The 22,170-nt window shown below is 42.0% G+C and overlaps 1 protein-coding gene across 2 annotated transcripts; it reads right to left on the reverse strand.

Moving 5' to 3' along the window:
- Positions 1 to 937: 937 nt before the first annotated feature.
- On the reverse strand, positions 938 to 22,166 carry pcdh12 (protocadherin 12). Of its 2 annotated transcripts, none has more exons than XM_073486795.1 (5): positions 18,865 to 22,166; positions 14,785 to 14,867; positions 10,256 to 10,407; positions 3,764 to 3,928; positions 938 to 3,407 (listed from the first exon to the last, which is right to left on the reverse strand). In XM_073486795.1, the coding sequence occupies exons 1-5, from the start codon at positions 21,718 to 21,720 to the stop codon at positions 3,148 to 3,150; spliced, it is 3,516 nt and encodes a 1,171-aa protein (XP_073342896.1). In that variant the 5' UTR covers positions 21,721 to 22,166; the 3' UTR covers positions 938 to 3,147. The 2 variants fall into 2 exon arrangements, with proteins under 2 accessions (XP_073342896.1, XP_073342895.1); XM_073486794.1 differs by having other exon boundaries at positions 14,785 to 14,870.
- Positions 22,167 to 22,170: the final 4 nt, after the last annotated feature.

The raw sequence follows: 22,170 nt of genomic DNA on the forward strand, positions 1-22,170 counted from the left end.
AGCTTCATTCATCCACTCTAGTGACAATCATGAAGTCTTCAGACTGAGAGTAGTTGTTCTTCTCTTTTCTTTGCATTATAATTCATTAGTTGCATAAGAGTTAACACCACAATGTAAAACTGCAGTATCATTTATTTCCTAAATCATTTTTTTAGTGTGCATTCAAGGGAAATATTTTTTTTTATTTTAAGAACGGATTTCCTGTCTGTTTTTGCTAAATAACAATAATAACAATAACAATTTGCTGGTTGTTCCTGAAGCTGCCACCAGGTCGTGCTGTTGTTCATGTTTTAGGTGAAGTATGAGTGTAATGTGTCCCTCAAACACCAGATGGCGCTTTGCACAAGGGAAACGTGAGCAGTTATTATTCACCTACCTTTCACACTTGTGAGAATCCTGTACTGCCTTACAGTTTATTGTGTTGAGGTTCAGTTTCAACCATCCGTCATTCTAACCTCCACTGAAAAATAATCATCATCCCAAAATAAGCGGCTGACTTTGAGGAGACCAAATGTTTGTTTGATCCCACAGAAAGAAGGCGAGGAACCATAATGTGAGCAGATGTTTGTGGAGTCACACACACACACAGACACACACACGTGCACAAACCAACCAAACCTCCATCACACAGCAGAAAAGGAGGATACACACACATACTATATGTATGAATTGTAAAATCTGCTGTTTTTCCAATGAAGTTCTGAATGCTGTTACATAAAATCTGCTGTTTTTCCAATGAAGTTCAGAATGCTATAAATAAAATCTGCTGTTTTTCCAGTGAAGTTCTGAATGCTGTTGAATAAAATCTGCTGTTTTTCCAATGAAGTTCTGAATGCTGTTGAATAAAATCTGCTGTTTTTCCAATGAAGTTCTGAATGCTGTTTAGAGTTTAGATTTCTGCACTTAATAACTTGAAAACACGATGACCTCTTATAGATCCAGTTTAAACATGATAAACACTTTTTATTGAAAACGTTATAAAACATGAAAATGTTTCACAGAAGTTTTCTTGACACGAATAGTTTCACAAATTTCCTCAATACAAAAAGTTGTACACACATTTTCTTGATACAAAAAGTTTTACAAAAGTTTTCTTGATACAAAAAGTTTTACAAAAGACTATTTACAAAGTGCTGTTCATCTGGTTTGTAAAATACAGTAAATAAAAATGCTACGCGTAAAGAGTAAGACAACTTTGGATAGAAGTTACACCAATAATTTAAGAGACAACAAGGAGTTACTGCAACCTAAAATCATTTCAGTTGAAATTCCAAAATCATCTTGAAAAAAGCGACAGTAACCTTAAAGTTTACTCAGAGGAGGTGGCGACCAGGGGTGGCTCAGACTGAGCTGCTCTACTGTCAACAAACACTTTTTCTTCCCTGCATTCAGCTTGTTTCTGTTTAGTCTTGAGGAAAAACAAAAAAGACAAAGAGACATTTCCTTCTTGTCGCCGGCTTGCTTTCTGCCAGCGAAAGAACAAAAAACTACCCCCCAAGTTTATTATGTCCTGACACATCCGTCCTGAGTTAAGACGTAAAGTTTCACTGTTCCGAGTACGAGACAACAAAGAAACCAAACAACTTTTCAACTTTCAGATTCACCATTAATATGCATTTCTCCTGCTGTTTGGAGATCTCACCGTCACTTCCTGTTTTCCTTCATATTGTCTGTTTTTCTCCACCTCACTTGACTTTCTGTGTAAATATTCTCAAACTAAATCTGTTTCAATCTTCCTTCCAGTTTCTCTGTTAGAACAAACTTTGTCTTTCTGTTCCTTCCACCACATTCAATTCCTCCCATTGTACTGTAGCACCATTTTAACAGGATCTGTCATTTTCAACACACATCCCAGTCACTAGAATTAAATGATGGCATTTTACCGCAAACCTTGGATATGTTCTTATTTGTACATGTCATAGTATCATCAATATCTCAACAATGCGTGTCATATAACGTTCAAGTTAAATGTTTATGAGCAATCCATTATGTTGGGAGGTAAAGAGGACGGTGGTGGAGCTACAGTATAGCGAGGCAAGATGGCTTCCAAGCCAAAGACCACTGTTCAAGATTTTTGTAAGCGTCAACCACTGGATATTTTTCATGACATATTTGGACATTTTCCAGTTGTGTTGGTGGCAACAAAATCTGATATTTAAGGCAAAACATGATCTTTACCTGACCCATAACAATTCATAAATTGAAGGTAATGAAACGCAAAGTTGCAACATAAAGAAGTGTGAAGTTTCAGCATGTCTGTATTTACAGAAATGTACATTGTCAACATTTGCTCTGCAGATTGGATTGCTCGTATGTACTTGCCCCTCTAAAATGAAATTTTCACCTTTTAGCTAGCTGGAGTGCAATGAACTACTTTAAGCTAGCACCTCAGCTAGATAAAAGGTGAAAATTTCACCTTTTAGCTAGCTGGCATAGATGCACAAACTGCATCTAGGTGATGTCACAGAGCGTGAAGTGGAAAATAGAGGCAGTGAAGAAACAAAGTCAGCAGAAAGATGCAAACTAGACCTACTTGTCGTGGGAGAAGACGACAAGCTGTCTCTTTGCTAAAGTTTACCTCCTGAGTGATCTGTTTACATGAATCGTTTTCCTGTATCGAGTCCCGGGGGCTTATCGCAGCATACAGTAGAGAATTTTACGAAGAAATCCATGAAGTTGCATAATTTTGCATAAAATCAAAACTTCCTTAACTCCTCCACTTCATCTCTCTATTCTTGAGTCTAGACATCGGTGCCAGAATATTTATGAACCTCAATTCCCAAACGGCATCACGCCTCCTCTCCAGTCTTTGGGCCTGTATGTGTGAACAGAACGAGAACTACAAAAGCACCCAAACAGGCAGATTAGTGTGAATATAATGAGCCAGACATCAGCTTCATGTTCACCCTCAGTCCTCTTTGGAAGTGACACATCCTTTTATATTTAACCTCTAATTCTAAAAAAAAAAAACAATTAATCATGGCATTATTTACAGCTGCACTCATCATATTTAATGATATGATATTTGATCATGTAATGCCTCTAAAATCCCAACATACTCCTCAAACACAGAGGCGTAGGAAACATTTTCCTGATCTGAGCTACTTTCGTCAGCTCTCAGTCTTTTCCAGTGTTCACTGAACAAACTTATTGATAAAGTCCTGAGGTTGGAGCCACACCCGACCTCTTCTCTGGATTCCCAGAGTTCCTCGGTGCGTTGCCTGCGACGGTCATGGCGGTGCCGTCCAGGCCAAGCGAGCGGCGGTACGCTGCAGAGAGTCGGTACAGGACGTCAGGCCGTGGGCCGGGGTGGGCGTCGGCTTTCTGCGTCATCAGCATCTCGAACAGCGTGCTGACCTCAGACAAGAGGGCCCCGCCCAGTGGGCCGTCCTTCTCTGGAGTTTTTCCTGAGAGGAAGAGGAGGAGAGGGGAGGTGTCATTAACAGAAGTTCTACTTGAAATACAGCAATTAATTAATCAATCATCAATCATTGGAGTTATCCAAAATTCACTGACAGCTTCTAAAATGTTATCTATTGTTGCTTTTCTCATTCTTCACTGATAATACACTTAACCCCTTTGTGATCTGGAAAGTTTTTTTTTTTTGAGAAATGCATGAGGCTGTTTGTTCAAAAGTAAAAGTGGTGAGATAAAGAGATGAAAAAGCTATATTTGAATAAAGTAGTTAAGTAGATTTAATGGCTTTTGATTTTTTACTTTTTAGAGATCAACAAATTGCAGCAAAAAGTTGTTTGTGTTTTACCAAAGGTGGAGAAGGACGAGGAGTCCAGGGCGTCCCGGGGAAGCAGCTCGCTGTCGGTGGACGGAGGCCCATTGGGGACAAAAACGTTGTCGTGGTAATCAGCAGCGAGGGGCAGAGAGAGTCTGGCCATCCAGGCTGGATCGTTGATCTCTGAGAACACATCATCTGCATAGAGAGAGAGCCACATGAGATGTTTGATTAATCTACAGTTCATTTGAGTTCTGGATTCAAGTCCTGCTGCTGAGTGAAGTCACAGGGAATAAACAATTAAGAGATTTTAAAAATTGTTGCGTGAGTCACTGATCATGCAAAAATGTCAAACATTCTTCGTTTACAGCTTCTCAAATATGAGGAGTTACTGCTTTTCTCTGACCTTTATCATACAACTGTTGCTGAAATCAGGGTCCTCGACAAACCAGATGTTTGGGTAGTTTTTTATTTGACATTTCCTCACTATCAGAATAAACTTTACACTTTGAGCCCCATTCCTACATCATGGACATGGATAACTGTTGTCACATATATATCGTAACTTAGCATAAGCAAATAACGTATAAGTTATGGCTGACGTGTAATTGGCTCATGAGAGAGCTGATGGAACAAGGAGTGGGTCTCCTGTCTAAGAAGTCAGTCATTGGCTGTTTCAGGCCACAGGGCGGGCATAAAAGCTCCTAACTGGTCAAATGAGGTGTAAAACAATAGGTCAGAGGTTGGCAGCCATCTTAGGTAAGTCTGTTTTGCAGTTTTATGGTGTTTTACTTTCAAATAGTGGCATGAACAGGAGTTAGGTGGTTTCTTATATAAGACCATTGGTTGTGTGCTCAGAATCAGGATGGCAAGGTCCAAACAAAATACAACAATAATGTAAGAAAACTTTGCAGAGAAATTATAGTTAAGCTTTCTTCGCTGTATGTATGTAGTCACAGTATTGCCAAGTCAAGTTATGTTCAGCTTGTGCAAAATCACTTCTCAAGGATACTGTGCTGTCGGCCAAAGAAGATTCAGCTCTGATCTGCCCCCAAATGTTATGCTTTACAATCATCCAGCTACAAATGCACTTAGTCAACAACAAGCAAGTAAAGGATGAGCCTTGATCTTAAAGTCTTTAAAACAACAGAGGCCTCTATCATTTTATGATGAGTATTCATTCAGGCCAAAAGTCTTTGTTCCAGATTGGTTTCTCATTTTGTAAACTGAAATCTGAAGAGACTCATTTATAAAATCCTCAGACACTCCCGTGACTGATATGCTGTCTGCAGGACAGATTAAAAGTAATCTCTTCTTTTAGCTTCTCTCTGAATGCTGGATGAGAATGAGGCAGGAAGAGAAGAAGGAAGGGACACAGGGGTTTTATCTGGCAGCTGACAACAGGCTTTTCCTGCCATCCATGGCGTCCTGACGCGCTCCCAACGTGCGGCCAAACATCACGTCCTCACCGACATAAAACCCCCCCTCGGCCTGATCGCTGCCTCCAGTCTGATAGTGATGGGATTTTCGGCTCCTTTGCGAGATCCGGCTCTAACGGCTCTTCTTGATGTGGAGAGCCGGCTCTTTCGGCTCCCAAACGGCTCACATACGCATTTTTTTACATTATTAATTAATTAATAGTGTAAACCTAATTTTACGTCATTTTGTTTCATTATTGACATTGTTAAGCACTTATATGAGTAAAAATGCAGCACAACAATGCTTTATGAATAAAACTTTTATTTAAACCAATTCAATTATCACAAAATAGCACCACTTCCATAAAAATAACTTAAAAAATAAATAGTTAAATATAAATAGGGCCTAGAAACACCCACCACAATACAAAAAAGTAGGCTGTCAAAGCAGCTTCATAACAGAAAAGGTGCCCCAATACAAATATTAAATACAGTGCTATTAAATTAAAGTATAAAACTATTAACATGTCACAACGTGAACAACACCAGTTTTGAACCACTATAGAGTTAAGGAACTTACTGTATCACTCAAAGACTTACAGATTGGCGTTCGAGAAGGAGGAGGGGAGGGGAGAGAGAGCAAGGAGGCACCGCAGGGTAAAAAAACGACGTGGGAAACAACAGAGCACACGCACAGTACAGGGAAGTGGAGAGACAGCGATATACTGAAGAAAAAAAAACGGCTCCCAACAAACGGCTCTCATTGGAGAACCGGTTCTAATCGTTCACGGCAAAGAGCCGGCTCTTTGAACCGGCTCGTTCGTGAACGACACATCACTACAGTCTGACATTCCTGTCAGTGTCAGAGGCGTAAACACCGGGTGTGTCCGGGTGAAAGCACACAAACCGAGTCTCTGAGTCACAAACAAACACATCCAAGATGATTACATGATTATACGTCTCTTTGCATTTATTCATTTACTGTAAAACATGATGTCTGCTGGACGTTTTGGGCTTTAACACCCGCATTTTGTCTGATCTTATCCTCATCACTTCCTGTTTATGTCCTGCTCTTCCTGGTTGTGTCTCGTTTATCTGCTCACACAACATGTTAGAGCTATTTAAGTTTCATCTGATCTAATTTAATCTAAAAAAACATGAAAGAGCCTCTCTGATCCTCCCAGCATGGAGCTGGAATCAGCTCATGCATGTGGAGGATTACTTACGGAAGGTGAGAGGAGAGAAAACACAACTTGTCATGAATGGAAAGACATTCAAAGGAGAAAGACGAGCACAGACGCCTATACAGCAGGTTTATATTCTCTTTAATATAATTTTCAATATAAAATATATGACACAGATTGTTGTAGCCTAACAAGCTTTGTCTGTATACATGGAGACAGTTTGACCTGCTGGGTTGTTCCTGATTCTGCCACAAAGATAGAAAACGTTTGGATGGATGTCTTTAGTCAAAGAGCATTTCAGACACATTTTAAAACTATGGTACTCCGCAGAGCACATACCTCCGCCAAGACAGTCCCCTTTAATTCAATCCCGTATCAAACTTGATAGCCTTTTATCTCTTAAATTTGAGCTCACCAGATCTAGGATCTATATCAAATTGTACTCATTCATAAACAGCTAAATACACCCGTTGCTTTTCATCAAGAGCCATGAATTGTTCCGAGAGAAATTAACGAATATGTAGAAAATGCCTCACAGTCTCACAGTGGCAAAGAAACCTTTATCCAGATCAGCACCAAAAGTTCACGGTGCCTCTGTAGTTTTTTTCGTAATCCTGCTGACAAACCAACCAAACAATGCAGTCAGCGATTACAGAAGTCAAAACTTTACATGAATAGCACCTTTCTGCAAAGTGCTTTACAGTAAAATCATATCATTTAAATAATAGGTAGGCTATTTCAAACTAGAAATTCTTTAGCCTACATGTAAGTCTGCAATGTTTTAGCAAAGAATGAAAAGTTTCTGAGTGTTAAATTATTGATGGCAGGGTGAACAGATTGACAAATTGAATAATAAATACACTGACGCTCTTTCAGCCTAGATAAGGTTTGATGTGGCCTGCAAGATCTACCAGCTACACAAAATAAATAAATAAAAATATAAGTTGCCGTTCTTGTAAAAATGCTCTTTTAATATGTAGGATTCCTTAATACTAATTATTAACCTGTGTGAGGTGGGCAGAGTGACACTTTGCACAGGGAGTCAGTTAATTAAGGGAACTGTTGATCTTCTTTTTGAATCTTAAAAATACAAAAAGGTGTTTGTGTTTGTCCCGTGGCCCACTGTTAACTCAGTTCTGGGCGTCAAAAGGAAAAATTCAGAGCTCATTTAAAATGAAAAAACTAAAACACCAGATTTATTAAATGTTGAATGTCAAATATGAAAGTACCAGTAACCATCAACTCCAACCATCAGATTAATGAAATGGAGTCAAAGTTCAACACTGTGGGTCTCTCCACTCAGCCCGCTGAAGAGCTGCGGTCTCCTTCATCTAACCACGACCAGATGCAGAGAGTTAACTTACTAACACACACATAGGCTTAACACACACACACACACACATATATTTTACACCCCGTGTGGCACAGACCGCCCCTGGAGTTAAGCCCCCTCCCCCTCTTTCCTCCTTTTGTTTTGGCACTTTTTCACCACAGATCCTCCCAACGCTAAATGCTCCTGAAATTTACTGAACGCATCGAGTTACAGCTGATCCTTCACAGATAAAAAGTCTGCTGCGTTAATGTCTTTCCCTGTGTTTAACCTGTGAGTTAAACCTCCCTTTACCCTTTTTCTTATCTGGAAAATCAAATTTGAACACTTTTTTTTTCTAGGCCGGTGCATTATTGACCTTTTGCAAGCAATATGATGAGGATAAGAGCTTGATAGGTAACTTTAAATCACAGACAGCTGCTTTAAAAAAAACCTCAAACCCTTCAAACTAGATTGTAATATTATTGTGAATCAAGAGAATATGTTTTACACATTAATGTGGTAAAATACCGCCATCATGAACACAACAGTCCTGACAGCGTAAGAAGAAAACACACATCCACATTCTCATACACAGAGCCATAAACTCTTCTCTCAACAGCTGTAACATCACCTTCACACCTGAACAAAGGAGCAGGTTTGTGTTTGTATGATTCATGGTGACGGTCTTCAAGGTGAAGCAGTTACAGTCAGAAAGAAAGAGCAAGAGAGAAAGAGAGAGGAATGTGTTGCTGCGACGGCCTCATCAAAGCTGAGATGTCACAGTACTCTGGTGTGAGTTACACTGATAATACAGCCCTGCAGGCTGGAGGTGAGTCAAGTATCACACACACACCACAACACACTCCCACTCACTCTTTTTGTTCCTCTCTCTCCTCTCATAAAGTGATGCTCGCTCTACCATCATCAGGCGGTAAACCCCTCTTTACGCCCCAAGGCTCTGACCACTACAATACCAGGAAGAAACTGTTTAACACACACACACATCCATACACACACACACACTGATACTCACGGACAATGTAGCCCACAAACCGAGCTGGCCTTTACACTGTGGAATTCCCAGCTAAACAATAAGCCTCCAGTATGTTTGATGTTTGGCAGCTAAAACTTCTTAGTTAGACTTTGAAAAAATGAAAGTCATGGTTGAATAGTTAAATGACTCGTACCTCACAGCCCGACCATTGTCGAAACTGTCTTGCAAAGCTGCTGTAAAGGCTAACATGCTGTTAACACAATATAATGACACAAAAGTAAGTTAATGTTTCAATATCAAAATGATAACATGTTCATGTTGGTTATAATATCGCTAATATAAAAATACTATTGAACAACATGCTAATGCTTACATGCCAATAACCCATCATGCTGACAATTCAATATGCTAACACGTACTTGCTAAAAACACCATCCTTTACCAATGCTAACATGCTAGTATGCTAGGCCTATCACCCTAACATGACAATAACAATGTCACCCTCATAAAACTAATCAAACTAGCATGCTCACAACACTGACACACTAATAACATTATCATAATATCACCAACATCCTAACAACCCTATCATACAGCCTAGCCCTTATGCTAAAACCATGACTAACTAATAATACTATCTGCTAATAACCCTAACATGCAAACACCAATATGCCAATGCTAACATGCTAATAACACTTAGCTGCTAATGTAGCAGACTTTTTTTTTATCTCTCATAATACTAACAATAAAAAGCTAACACAAGGTGATCATGCTATCACTAAAATGCTGAAAACACTCTCTGCTAACTACACTAACAAGTTAGTAACACTATCTGTTCATAACCCCTGAAAGCTAATAACAATGTTGTTGTAAATAAACTAATAACTCCTGTACACTCCTGTATCAGCATTATCATGCCAACAACCATAACATGCTAATATCACACTAATGAGAGCTAACTAACACTTACGTGCTAATTCCATTAACACAACAAGCTATGTCTGTTGGACTCTCAATAATATTCAGCATTGTTTTTATAAAGTACGCTACTGAAACTACACTTGTTTATGAGAAAACTAAACTGATTCTAATGAGACGTTTTATTGTCTCAATAGTTTGAGTTTTGGGGAATCTTAAGCATGAAAACATCACACTTGAAGACAAAGAAAGAAAACATATCCATCAACAGTCTGAGTTGTAGTAAGAGACCCAGATGAATGGAGCGTGTGGGTGGATGTGGATGTAAAACCTGCCACTGTGTTATTTCCTGCTGTCTTCCTGTTTTCTACATTTGTCAGTATGTGTCCATTGTGAGTGACAGGTCTGTACGTTCTGCAGGGGCCGAGGTTCAGCTGCTTTTGTCCCCATGAATCAAAGAGTTTCACCAGGAGGTCGTGGCTACACTCAGTGACACCAGGAGACTTCACACAATCAAATAAAGACAGTAACGACGAACACTGTAGAGTCAGACAATACCAGAATTAAAAACGACCTGAAATTTGATTCAATACTGACCGGATGATCCCATTGACCATATCCTAAGAATTATTGTTTAGCAGCAGATGATACTGTTGAGCCTCGATCAGTGTGTTACAGTGTGCCTTTGTGTGTGTGTACCTGCGTTGTTGAGCAGGTTGTGAAGCCCCTCCTCCAGCTGTGGGTCTATGGGCGACTCTCTTCCTGGTTCCCAGTCCACATCTCCAGCCTCGCTCTCGCCGTGTCCGCTGTCTTTGGTGCTCTGCCAATCAGAGCAGTCCTGACCGCCATATCTGTACAGAACGCACAACTGTCAGGTAACATCAGAGATGACACTCTCAAGTGTTTACACCCAACTGAATAGGCACGTTTAGTTCCCTTCATCAGTTTGGTTTAAAACAAATTCAGTAGTAAAGTCACAAGTTAACGGACTACAAAATGAGACCAATGAAGTCAAGTCAATTTTATTTGTAAAGCCCCAAATCACAAATTTCTCTTGGACACCCTTTTTCCTTGGATGCTTGATTTTCCAGCCTCGTTTGTGATGACACAAATTTATGATGGGAAGTTGAGACATCTCCAGCCATGTTTGAGGCAACAAAACCAGGTGCTTTAAACAAAATGTATAGACATCTCCAGCTGTGTTTGTGGTGACAAAAACTGGATATTTCTGCCGGGAAGTCAGACGTTTTTTGGGGGACTAAACTGGGTGTTTTTAACAAGATGTCAGAACATCTCCAGCTGCATTTGTGGCAGCAAAAAAAAAGATATTTAAAAGAGACTTCGGGACAATATCCAGCCGTGCTTGTAGCGACAAAAACCTGATATTTTTGATGGGAGGTCGGAACATCTTGTGCCGTGTCTTTTAAGCCAATACATGATCTTTTCCTAACCCTAACCAAAGTGCTTTTGTGCCTAAACCTAACCAGAGCATCAGCACAATGTTGCCACAACACAAAATTGAAAGTTGAACCTAAAAGAAAGCAAAGTTTCAATGTGGTTGCAGAGACGTACATTGCTAACATTTATTCTGGTGATTGGACTGAAATTGAGAGATGAACATGGATATGACGAGCACTGAGCAGGTCTCCACCTTCAGGAGCAGGATGGGCTGAGCTGGGTCATCAGGAAGATTCAGCTCACCTGGTTGTGTGGCAGCCAGTCACTCTCTGCCAGCTTCCACCCTGTTTAGTTGTGTTGTATTCAGCTTCTCTGTGCCTTAGTTTTCTTTTAATTTATGTAAAATACACTTATTTTAGTTCCAACTCGTGTGCGTTCTACCCTCCTTTGTCCAGCTTGGAGCGGGTTGTGACATGAAAAAAATATGTCACCTGAAAATTTGAACCTTTTTATAAATTGCAGGTTAATTCCTACAACCCTGAGTGCCAGATTTTTCTCTCCCAAAGAGAAACAAAGAACATAAATCCTGATAAAAAAAAAAATGAAAACAGACAGAACTCCAGTGCCAGATCTCCAGATCAGACCAGAGGTCTGTCACGAGATAAGATGGTGATAAAATGCCTGAGGCATTAGGTGGCAAATCCATTGATAACACCCCCAACGCCAGCACACACACACCTCTGAACCTGTAGAGCTGCAGTATCAGCAGCTCTACAGGCAGCGGGCTCAGACAGGAAGTGCCAGTCAGATAATGGTGAGCTCACTCCGAAGCAAACATACAAACTCATTTTATTCCGGTACTGAAGATTAAAATATTATCTGAGTGTGAGGTGAGGAGATGAGTCCACTTGTTTTCACTTCAGATTACTTCATGACAACTTTCAATAATCACGCCAGTGTTCAAATAATGACCAGGACTTAAAAACAATTGTAATCATGAACAAAACAAGTGATAAAATATCGCCTTTATCATTAACTTTCAAATACAAAGGAGCCTTTTCTAATTTTCTGGAAAAAACGCGCGTGTGTGTGTGTGTGTGTGTGTGTGGTTTGCGTTGAAACAGTGCCCTGTGTGTATCAAGGTGATGTCAGATCTAATCTCATCGCCACGGTGCCGCTGAGGTAGCTGCTTCCTGTCAAGAGACTCTGAATCACTCAGACAGAGCTGCCATAACCTGCCTGCACACACGTAAACACACACAGACACACACACACACACTTGAATACTTCAGGGGTTATGAGACACTCTTCCTGTGACACTGAGCGTTGGACTTTTGTGTCCTGTTTGTCTGTTGCTGTTATTTCAGTCACAGCAGGTCAGTCGGTCAGAAACATGGAGGAAGACGTTTATCAGCTACTTCTGACTTTCACCACATCAACGAAAAAGCAAAAGTCAACAGCAGCTTACTCTGACTTGGTCTCTGTTTTTACCCTGAAAAAGAAAGATGTCGGAACATTTTAGCAAAGTGGACCCTAGGCTCTGTCTTTCTACTGCTTCGACCGACTGCTGCTATCCTGACTGTGAATTTTGCTTTGTACCATAATGCTCGTATAGTTATTGGTTTGTTTCTGGAACAGTGCACAGCACAAAGGTGAAAGGAGGATGGAGGGGTTTAATTCAAATAAGGAAGATGAAGAATTTTTGGTAGAAACTTTAAAGGAAAAGCTCACCAAAAAATTCAAATTAAGCCATTATCTCCTCACCCCCATGCTGATGGAAAGTCAGGTGATTTCGTACTCCACAAAACATTTCTGGAGTAAAACAGCGTTGCAGCATTCTCCTACACAACTGAAGTAGATGTGAACTAAAACATGAAAAACAACTCAATAAAACATAAAATGGCTCCATGCATCTTGTCCGGTGTAATCAAAGTCTCTGGAAGCCCCAATATCCAAACTAATTTGAAAAGTTATTTATGTTATTTACACCCTTTTTAAATCTGAAATCTTGTAAAACTGTAGCTGCTAAGCTAAAAGTGTTAGTTCCGAAGTGGGTGCGCGAGCTCACCCGCACGTTGAGGGTGGAAATAAAGTATTTAAAAATCACTTTGGGATCACAGGGCTTCTGGAGACTTGGATCACACCAGAGGAGCTGTATGGAGCCATGTTTTATATTTTTTCAGTTGTTTTTTTTTCTGTTTTAAAACAAGTCCCCAACTACTTTAGTTTTTTTGGAGAATGCTGCGACACTGTTTTGCTGTGAAGCTCCAGAAGTGTTCTGTGGACTAAGAAACTTCATCTGACTTTCCATCAGTATGGGGGTGAGGAGATGATGACTGAATTTCAATTTCAATTTGAACTTTTCCTTTAATAGCTGTGGCAGAACCACCACTGAGTCACTCTGCTGGTAATTTGGTGGTTCTGTCACAAATACCATAATAAAACATGCTCCATGTACTTAAACTGTGTCTGTCACAGCTATATAAAGGCAGTGGATGTATGATAAATAATGTAATGACTTGTCAGGACCATATTGGAAATTAGATGTTGCATCTCAAAGAGTCTCAGATCTGTTTAAATCTGCAGCCTCCAGTTTGGAGCGTGGTGCACCACAGCACAGTAACGTTATGTGCACCCAGCTGCTGAGTGATAGAATCACATGCAAATGACACGAGGCTGCTACAATATGACCACACACACGTCTGCATAGATCAGACTGGTTGCACATAAACCAATAATTTGTGCAGACGTGTCTGATTTTACAAAAACAAACTGAACTGTCGTGCAGAGCCAAAACATCTGTGACTTCTTAAAATAGGCGGCATTCCCCTTTAATGTCTGTCTGTCCTCCTATCAGAGGCAGCCTGTTTTGATCAGAGAGCGCAGCAGTGATCACAGTCAGCCAGCTGGCTTCGAAACAAACCTCTGCTGATGAAGAGAGTGATGGAGAAGAGGAGGAAAGATACGACCGACATCAAGATGTTCTGTTGTGAAGTCAAGCAGCAAGGTCAACAGATGAGACTGAGGTCAGGTGTAGTGACCTGTGTTGACCGCCTCATTATTACCACCTTGAAGATTTAGTGATGCACTTTAGGGATACAAATATTGCATTTTGAGTTTTATCTGTTCGAACAGTCACTGTGATTACACATCTACTAAATAAACAACATCATGTGTTGGTGGTAAAAACAGAAAAAAACCACAAACAGCCACAAGATAAACCCAGTGTCTCTGTTGTGTTTTCATTTTGAAAACCTCCGACTGAAAACCACACGAGAGACAGACAGTGTGAGGTCCCTGTCACCACATTACACATGAAGTTACAGTCAAATGAGATTACTTTTTACTGTATAGTAAATGACACGTAATCTAGAAAATTCCCAGTTTTTCTACCCCGCTGTTAACTTCATCTAAACATCGAACACGTCACAAACTCTGGTTTATTTATATCAGATGAAAACCATGCATTAACAACTGAAGGACCTGTTTCAGTCCATATGCTGTTTAGTGTAACTTGTCACATACAGCATTAAAAACTACTAACGTTTCTATGACATCATGCTGACATTTACTGTTATGTTTTAAATTATGTTGGTAACTGCTGTAATGTGAGTTTTGGGGTGAGTTAATGAAAAAAGTTGTGACATGAAACCAAATGAAAATCTGAAGGCTTTGTATCAAATACTCTTTTTTACTGTCCACAGGAGGAGGAGGAGCGTTTTGGTTTAACTTTGTTGTGGGTTTGTTGTGTCTGTGCTTCAGAGGAGAAAGATGGAGGGAGGAGTGGGAGGATAGAGGGATACATTGAGGATGAGGGGAGTCGGACTGACCTGCGATGAGAGTATTTGTTCCCCCTGAAGTTTGGCCTCGGCTGCAGCTGACCCTGCCGGAGGAGGGAGAGGAGCTGGGAGATCTGCTGCAGGGAGGAAGGTGAAAGAGAGAGAAGAGGAAGAATGATTTTACACATCGTATAAAGACTTTAATTCAATACTTGTTCTTTTCATCATCAGCTGATCTGAAACCATGAAAATCCCCAAAATATAAAGACTTAGCGTGAAACTACTGGGTATTTTTAAGGAGACCTCAGGACAATTTTTTGTTGAATTTTTGGCCATCAGCACAGCGTTGTGACAAAATACAATTGAAAATTGAACCTAAACAACGTTAAGCTGCAACATAAAGAAATGTTAAGATTCAACATATCAGTGTTTTGCAGAGACCACTGATTTTCCACCATTTATTCTGGTCGCTTGGTTAACTGATGAGTCTTCTCATGTAAAATACTCCAGCTGATCATGACCACTCGACCAGTGAGTGTGTCCTTGTGTTGTTTTAACTGCTGACAGTAGCATGCAGCTGATTTCAGCTCAGCTCAGGTAGAGAGTGAGTAAACATTTTCTATTTTTTTTTCTTGGTTGTGTGAGAACCGAGCGGCTGCGTCCGTCTCACTGCTCACAGCTTTCTGCTGACAGCTCTGTTATACAGCGGATACACACTGCACACCAGGGAGGAAACAGACACACACACACACATTGGTGAAGGTAAGTGTGTGTGTGTGTGTGTGTGTGTGTGTGTGTTGGCATTGCTAATATATGACTTTGTTTTAGCCATGACATTTGCGTGTTTTTGCACGTGCATGCTGCCGCAGCGACAGGAAATGGCCTCTACGTAAAACCCTATTCTTCTCTGGCCCATTTCCTTCTAGGATGGGCTGCGAAATATGGACGAGTGGAGTAGCTCTCTGTGTGTGTGTGTGGGTGTGGGTGTGGAGGTGTTGAGGTGGAGGTGAACTGTAAATCCCCCTCCTCGCAGGCATCCAGCAGGCCTCTTCCTCTGCGACCTCGAGGGAGGAGAGAACCGTCTGAAGGCCGATGAGTGCCAACTGGGCCAGCTAGGAGGGTAGAGGAGGAAGAGAGGGGGATTCTGGGTAAAAAGAAAAAGGCCTCTTCCTGTCTCTAATGTGATTCACGTGAGGATGTCGGACCTGGCCGAGCTCTTTGTTCTGTGTCTGCTGGGCGTTGGCAGCAACTTTTGCCCTCATTGACGCAGGTCTGTGTTTTAACCAGGGCAGCTTTTCTACAGTTCAGAAGTGTTCGAACTGTTGGTTCTGATGACTCTCTGATCGTTAACATCTGTCTGAATGTTTCTGGATGATTTATTAAGTATAACTGATAAGTTTGAAATGTGTTTTCTTCTGCTTTAAACAGCACCTGACAGTGGCTCCATCTATGTTTTGGTCAAAACTTAATATTTGATTCTAGCGGAGGTCCAAAGCTTTCTAAAGATACCACATATGTCATGTAAAATGTTGGCAAAATGTGTTTTGCAGACTACATCCAGGTAGTAAACCCAAAACAAACCTGGATATCATTTCTAATTTTTGTACGAATATGGCTCGGCCTGTCTGGTTCCATTGGGCCCCGATGGTTTGGGTCAGATATTCATGCTTTAATAGAGTGCACAACCAATCAATTATGGTTATCGAGATCTCAAATGGATTTAAAAAACATTATTTACACCCTCAATGTGTGGTCAAGCTCGTGCACCCACTTCAGACGGGGTGCTGCTAAGCTAACAGTGAGGATTTCAGCTTAAAAAGAGTGTAAACAACATCTTTTCAAATCAATTTGGGATCTTGGGGCCTCTGCAGACTTGGATTATGCCGGACATTTCAGGTTTTTTTGGTTGAATTGTCACCAGCTACAATTCGCTTCAGTTGTTTAGGAGAATGCTGCAATGAAACTTCATCTGACTTTCCATCGTGCTCACCAGTATCACACATCTTTAAAACATCTTTAAAACACAGCGGACCACAAATTTAACCGCTACTTGATTAACAACACTGTGTTGTGTTTGCAGTCACAGTGCCGTCCCGCTCTGATAATTAAATCTGTGTACATTCAGTATCTGCAGTTGACAGGCGGTGCTCTGCTTCAGTATCCTGTTCTGCTCTCTGAGCTGCTGTTTTTAGCCTGAGCTGTTTTGCTTTCCTCCGGCTGCAGCAGCAAAAAAGTGATTTTTTGGGTCATTTGTAAGTGACAGAGCAGCGTGTCAGAGTGGTGTTAGTTTACACTACAAACACATCACAGCTTACTTTAGCTGTCCCGTCCTTACCCTCCTCAGAGCCTGAGTGGAGTCCCCCTCCTCCTCCTCCTCCACCTCCTACTTCACCTCCTCCTCCTGGTTTCAATATGAATCTGATATGTGATATTCAGTAAAAAGGCCTGTCAGAGTTTCTCGAGGGGGATTACTGTCTGTGACACATGAGCACCTGAATAAACTCACTGCTTTTTCTCTTCACAGTCATCCGTCAGCTAGTTATACCCCCGACACACACACACACACACACACACACACACACACACACACACACACACACACACACACACACACACATCTTCACCCGACTCCGGCCTTCAGGCTGTCTGAGTAAGTCATCATACAGGAGGCTGAAAAAGCAGAGAGGCTGCTGGGAAAGTGTAAGGAATGCTGGTCTATGTGCGTGTGCGTGTGTGTGTGTGTGTGTGTTTGGGATCTCTACTCTCTAATGGACTTCACTTCAGATTAATCTCAAAGCCTGCAGGGGGGATACTTAATTAGTCCAACTCTAACTGTAAGCACATGTTGAAATGAATATGAGCCAGCAGCCGTGCATTAGCCTTAATGTTTAAGATACAGAGGAGAATGTAAATCAGAAGACATTAATCAAACACACATTAGACATTAGTGAAATCCTTACTGCAATGCACATCAACTTGCAGTGAAGTTATTTACTGCCTTGAAAACAACTTCAAAGCTTGTTACCATGAGCTAAAGATTATGATATAGAATTAAACAACCTGAGAAATAGGTTATAGTTAAGACGGAATTCATTGAAAGTCCTTCAAATTCAAATATTCAATTATTATTAAATTATTGTCACAAAAGTGTTTTTGTTCCAGAAGACGTGGTGTGGGCAGGCAACTCTTTTAAAAAAGATGAGATAAATTCTGGTAAACAAAGGAGATTTTGTATAATTATGAAGCTTATTTGTAATTATTTGTGAAAGTAATGTGATTTTAAATATGAGTATTGTGATTTTCCCCCTTTAAAAGCCCTATGGTTTGTTTGTTTTGAGTTGTAGAGTCTGGTGTGGTGGATTTATATCCTGTAGCTGGAAATTTTCAGTGAATTACATCAATTAAATTCAATAAATTACCCCAGAATAAATAATATTTGTTGTAAAAGACATTCCAAGCTTGTTAGCATGGTTCCAATTATGCACTGTATTTAAGTAAACTCCTTATTGTTGTGTCTTTTTATGCATATGATGAAACATAGGATTGTCTTGCCGACCAAAACAATTTCACAATAAAAATGCTTAAAATAACTAAACCCTGCACCTTTTTTCTTCTGCAGAAATAAATCTAATAAGGAATGCAAATCTGAGTAGAAATACATATGGCTAACGTGGTTAACTTGGCAAACAACCATATCATCCACACCCAAATTAATGCTAACAAACTTTAGCCCTTTCATGCAAAAGTTATTAAATCACAAAGTGACAATGCACCAAAGAGTATATTCTCGACAAAAAATTAAAAAACAATCTAGTTAAAGTATTTCAAACCCGCTTTTTGGTTGAAGAATAGTTTTTACCTGCCTGGTTTCCTGAGAATGAAAGGATTTAATAGTTAATCCAGGCATACTAAGTGCATCTCATCTTCCCTCTGCCATTTCAAATGTATGATGCCTTCTCAAAATGATGAAGACATTCAAGGATAATAATCAGATGGAATTGTGGACAAGGTTTTGGGGATCTAATACCTGGTCATAGCAACAAGGCTTTCAAATATCTGTCTACTGTGATGGAGGCCATGCATGAAAGGGTTAAACAAAACGAAACAAAGTAGATAAGATACCAAACTGACCTGCACTTCTGGAGAAGCAGATGAAAGCTCTATGGAGTCTCCAAACGCAGCCATGGACAGGCGAACCAGGTTTCGAAGCATCTGCCGATGTTCTGCATCGTGCCCCCCTCGTCCCTCCGAGGTCTTTGGCCTCCTGAGAGTCGCCTGAGATGCTGAACACTGCTCCTTTTCCCCTTCAGCGCGAGTCTGGCGCTTCAAGGTGCTCGAATGTGACACTGAAGAAGATGATGAAGGGTTCCTGGATGTCCGAAGAGTCCGGTAGGATGTGGCAGGTGTCAGAGGCAAAGTGCCATCAAGTTCAATGTTTCCAGGTTTCCGAAGCGTTCTGCTGTGGTGGGGTTGAGACTGAGTGGCGTCCCCTTCTGGGTAGCCTTGGGAATGGAAGCTTGTGTTCATGACTGATGGTGTTAAGGTATACTGTCGCTCAGTTTGTAGATCCTCTGACATCATTGGAGTTGGAGAAAGAGGCTGGGCTTCACTATCATCTTCAGGGGGATCCTCTTTTCGCCCTCTGATGACGGGAATTAGCTGGATGTCTGACTTCCTGATGTTCTTCTGAGGGCGCCGTGGGTGACGGGTGTATGTTGATTCCGCCTGTCTGCAGTTGTAAGCCCGGTTGTCCCGTTTCTCTGGGCGGCAGAACGTTGTCACCAAAGCGACGGCCAGCAGAAGCAGCAGGCAGGTGGCACCCAGGCAGATCGCCATCATCATGGTGAAGCTGAGCTGTCCGCGGTTACCTGGTGACGAGTTCTTCAGGTGGTCCTTGAGATTGATGAAAGTCACCTCCAGAGTCGCCTTAGTGGCCAGGCTGGGACTGCCCATGTCAGAAACAGCAATGTCCACCTTAAAGGTCTTCCCGATTAGCTCAGTAGCGTTGGTGGTATTAACAAACAGCTGCCCTGTAGCCTCGTCCAACCAGAACAATCCATAAGGGTTCCCATCAGTGATGAGGTAGCTGAGTTGTCCACTCAGCCCCGAGTCGGGGTCTTCTGCTTTTATGGTGGATGCAAGGAATCCAACCTCTCTGACTAAGTGATTGATCGGCAAGGTGGTGGATGCCTCTTCCATGTCATTCCCAAGCTCGGTCACAATCTCCCCCCTGTCTGCATTGACAGGAACACTAAGGGAAGCCACACCCTTTCTGGGTTTGGGCTCCTTGATGACTGGGTAGTTGTCATTGACATCTTGAATGTCGATTTGCACTGTGGCCGTGCTGGTGAGAGGCGGATGACCCTGGTCGACGGCCTCTACAATGAAAGAGTGGGCATGGGATTCCTCATAGTCCAGTGGACGCTTGACGCTTATGATGCCACTCGTTGGGTGGATGGAGAAAGACTCTGTGTCAGGTTCCACTTCATTGCCATTGCGTATGAAGTAGGACACTCTTCCGCTGAGCTCCAAGTCGACATCGGTGGCTTCGACTTTGAGAGCCTGGTAGCCTGCCATGTTGTTCTCACTGAAGGATGCCTTATAGATGGAGGTGGAGAACACAGGGGCGTTGTCATTCTCATCCAGAACATGGACAGGCAGGTGTTTAATACAAGACAGCCGGGGATCTCCATAATCCTGGGCGAGGAGCGTGATGTTATAATGCATCACCTTCTCTCGATCCAGGCTGCCATTGGTGACAATCATGTAATTGTCACCGTGGATACGTTTAAGGCGGAAAGGGCCTGATCCTTGCTGAATTTGTGCTCTCACTTTGCCATTGTTTCCTGAATCTGCATCAGAGACCATCACCAGAGCAAGGAAGGTGTCTTCCTGGGCTCCTTCCAGCACAGTCGCCACAGGTGAGTTGGGTGGAGTCCAGGTCATGTGTATCCTCGGTGCATTATCGTTTACATCTCTAAGCTTGACATGCAGTTTGCAGTGCGTGGGGATCGCATTGGGCCCACGATCACGGGCCTGTATGATCACTTCATAAGAGGTCTGGACCTCGTAGTCCAGAGGAGCTGAGAGACTTACAGCTCCAGTTTTTGGATCCACAAAGAAGAGCCTCTGAACCTCCGGACGTGTGTGCTTACTGAGAGAATACTCCACCTCCCCATTCGCACCTTGGTCGGGGTCAGTGGCCTTGAGGTTGATGATGGTTGTCCCACGGGCTGTGTCCTCAGGTAGCTCCACAGTGGGGGTGCTGTCCTCAAACGTGGGGCTGTTATCATTAGAGTCTTGAATATTAACACGAACTAATGTGCTGCCAGATCTGGGGGGGTTCCCTTTATCCCATGCCACCAGGGTGAGATCAAATGAGGCCTGAACCTCCCGGTCCAGTTCTTTGATCACCACCAGTTCTGCCTGTTTTGTCCCACCTGGAGCGACGGTCACATCCAGAGCAAAGTGTTGGTTGACAGACAGTGAGTAGGTCTGGAGGCCATTAGGTCCTGCATCAGGATCCACAGCCCGGTCCAAAGGGATTCGCATCCTGAGGCCAGCTGTTTCTGAGATCTCCACTTCCTGCAATGCACTGGGGAAGCTGGGACTGTGATCATTCTGGTCCATCACCTCCACTCGAACCCGCAGACAGTTCATGGCACCGCTCTTCCTGTAGAGGACGCTGAAGGCCAGCTCGCACAGGTCCGACCCCCGGCACAGCTCCTCCCTGTCCAGCCGGCCCTGGGTGGACACGATCCCATCTCGAGTGCTGACGGAGAAGGGAAGGGCTTTTTCGTGCTCCACCACCTGGAAATCCTCGAAAGGACCACCTTCATCTCTCTGGCGGAGGTCGTCCACCAGACGCCCGACCCGGGTGCCCGCAGGCTGCTCCTCCCAAACCCGGTACTGGATGGTTACTGATGATGGCTCAGAGGAGTGAGCGTCAGAGCAAAGACTCAGGAGCAGAAGCAGAGCCAGCAGCATAATGATGTGAAGTAATCTCCTGACTATTGGCTAAACAGACATTTCTAAAAATCACTATAAAAGAAAAAGACACAAAAAATTTAAATTACTTTAAAACTATGTTCTTTTGAAAGTTAAAAATATTAGTTAAGTGAAATATAATCCATCTACGTATCTGTAAGAAACATGATACAAAAAGATGATCAAATCCAATTTTTCTTCAAAATAATCTACAATTTCCTCTCACAAAACAAACAACCTCAACCAAAACCAGTGAAGAAAACTGTTGGTTTTGTAAAACAAATACCTAGAAAAGAAAAAAAAAAAACCTCCAGACAGGAGACAGCTATAGAAACCTAAAATTAAGATATCATCCTCTCTGTTCATAAAACCTCCAGCCTCTCTCTGCCTGCTGTTATTACTCACTCACACAGCTGCTGGCGTCCTGCCTCTCACTTCATCCTCACCTCA

Source organism: Pagrus major, chromosome 18, assembly GCF_040436345.1.
Source record: "Pagrus major chromosome 18, Pma_NU_1.0".
In the NCBI taxonomy this organism is placed as follows: Eukaryota; Metazoa; Chordata; class Actinopteri; order Spariformes; family Sparidae; genus Pagrus; species Pagrus major.

Coding starts and splice junctions, on each gene's coding strand:
- pcdh12 (XM_073486794.1), bottom strand. CDS start 21,720: ATGCTGCTGGCTCTGCTTCTGCTCCTGAGTCTTTGCTCTGACGCTCAC. Junction 14,871..18,864: donor CTGCTTCTCCAGAAGTGCAG/GTCAGTTTGGTA, acceptor TCCTCCCTGCAG/CAGATCTCCCAGCTCCTCTC. Junction 3,929..10,255: donor CAACCTGCTCAACAACGCAG/GTACACACACAC, acceptor CTCTCTATGCAG/ATGATGTGTTCTCAGAGATC.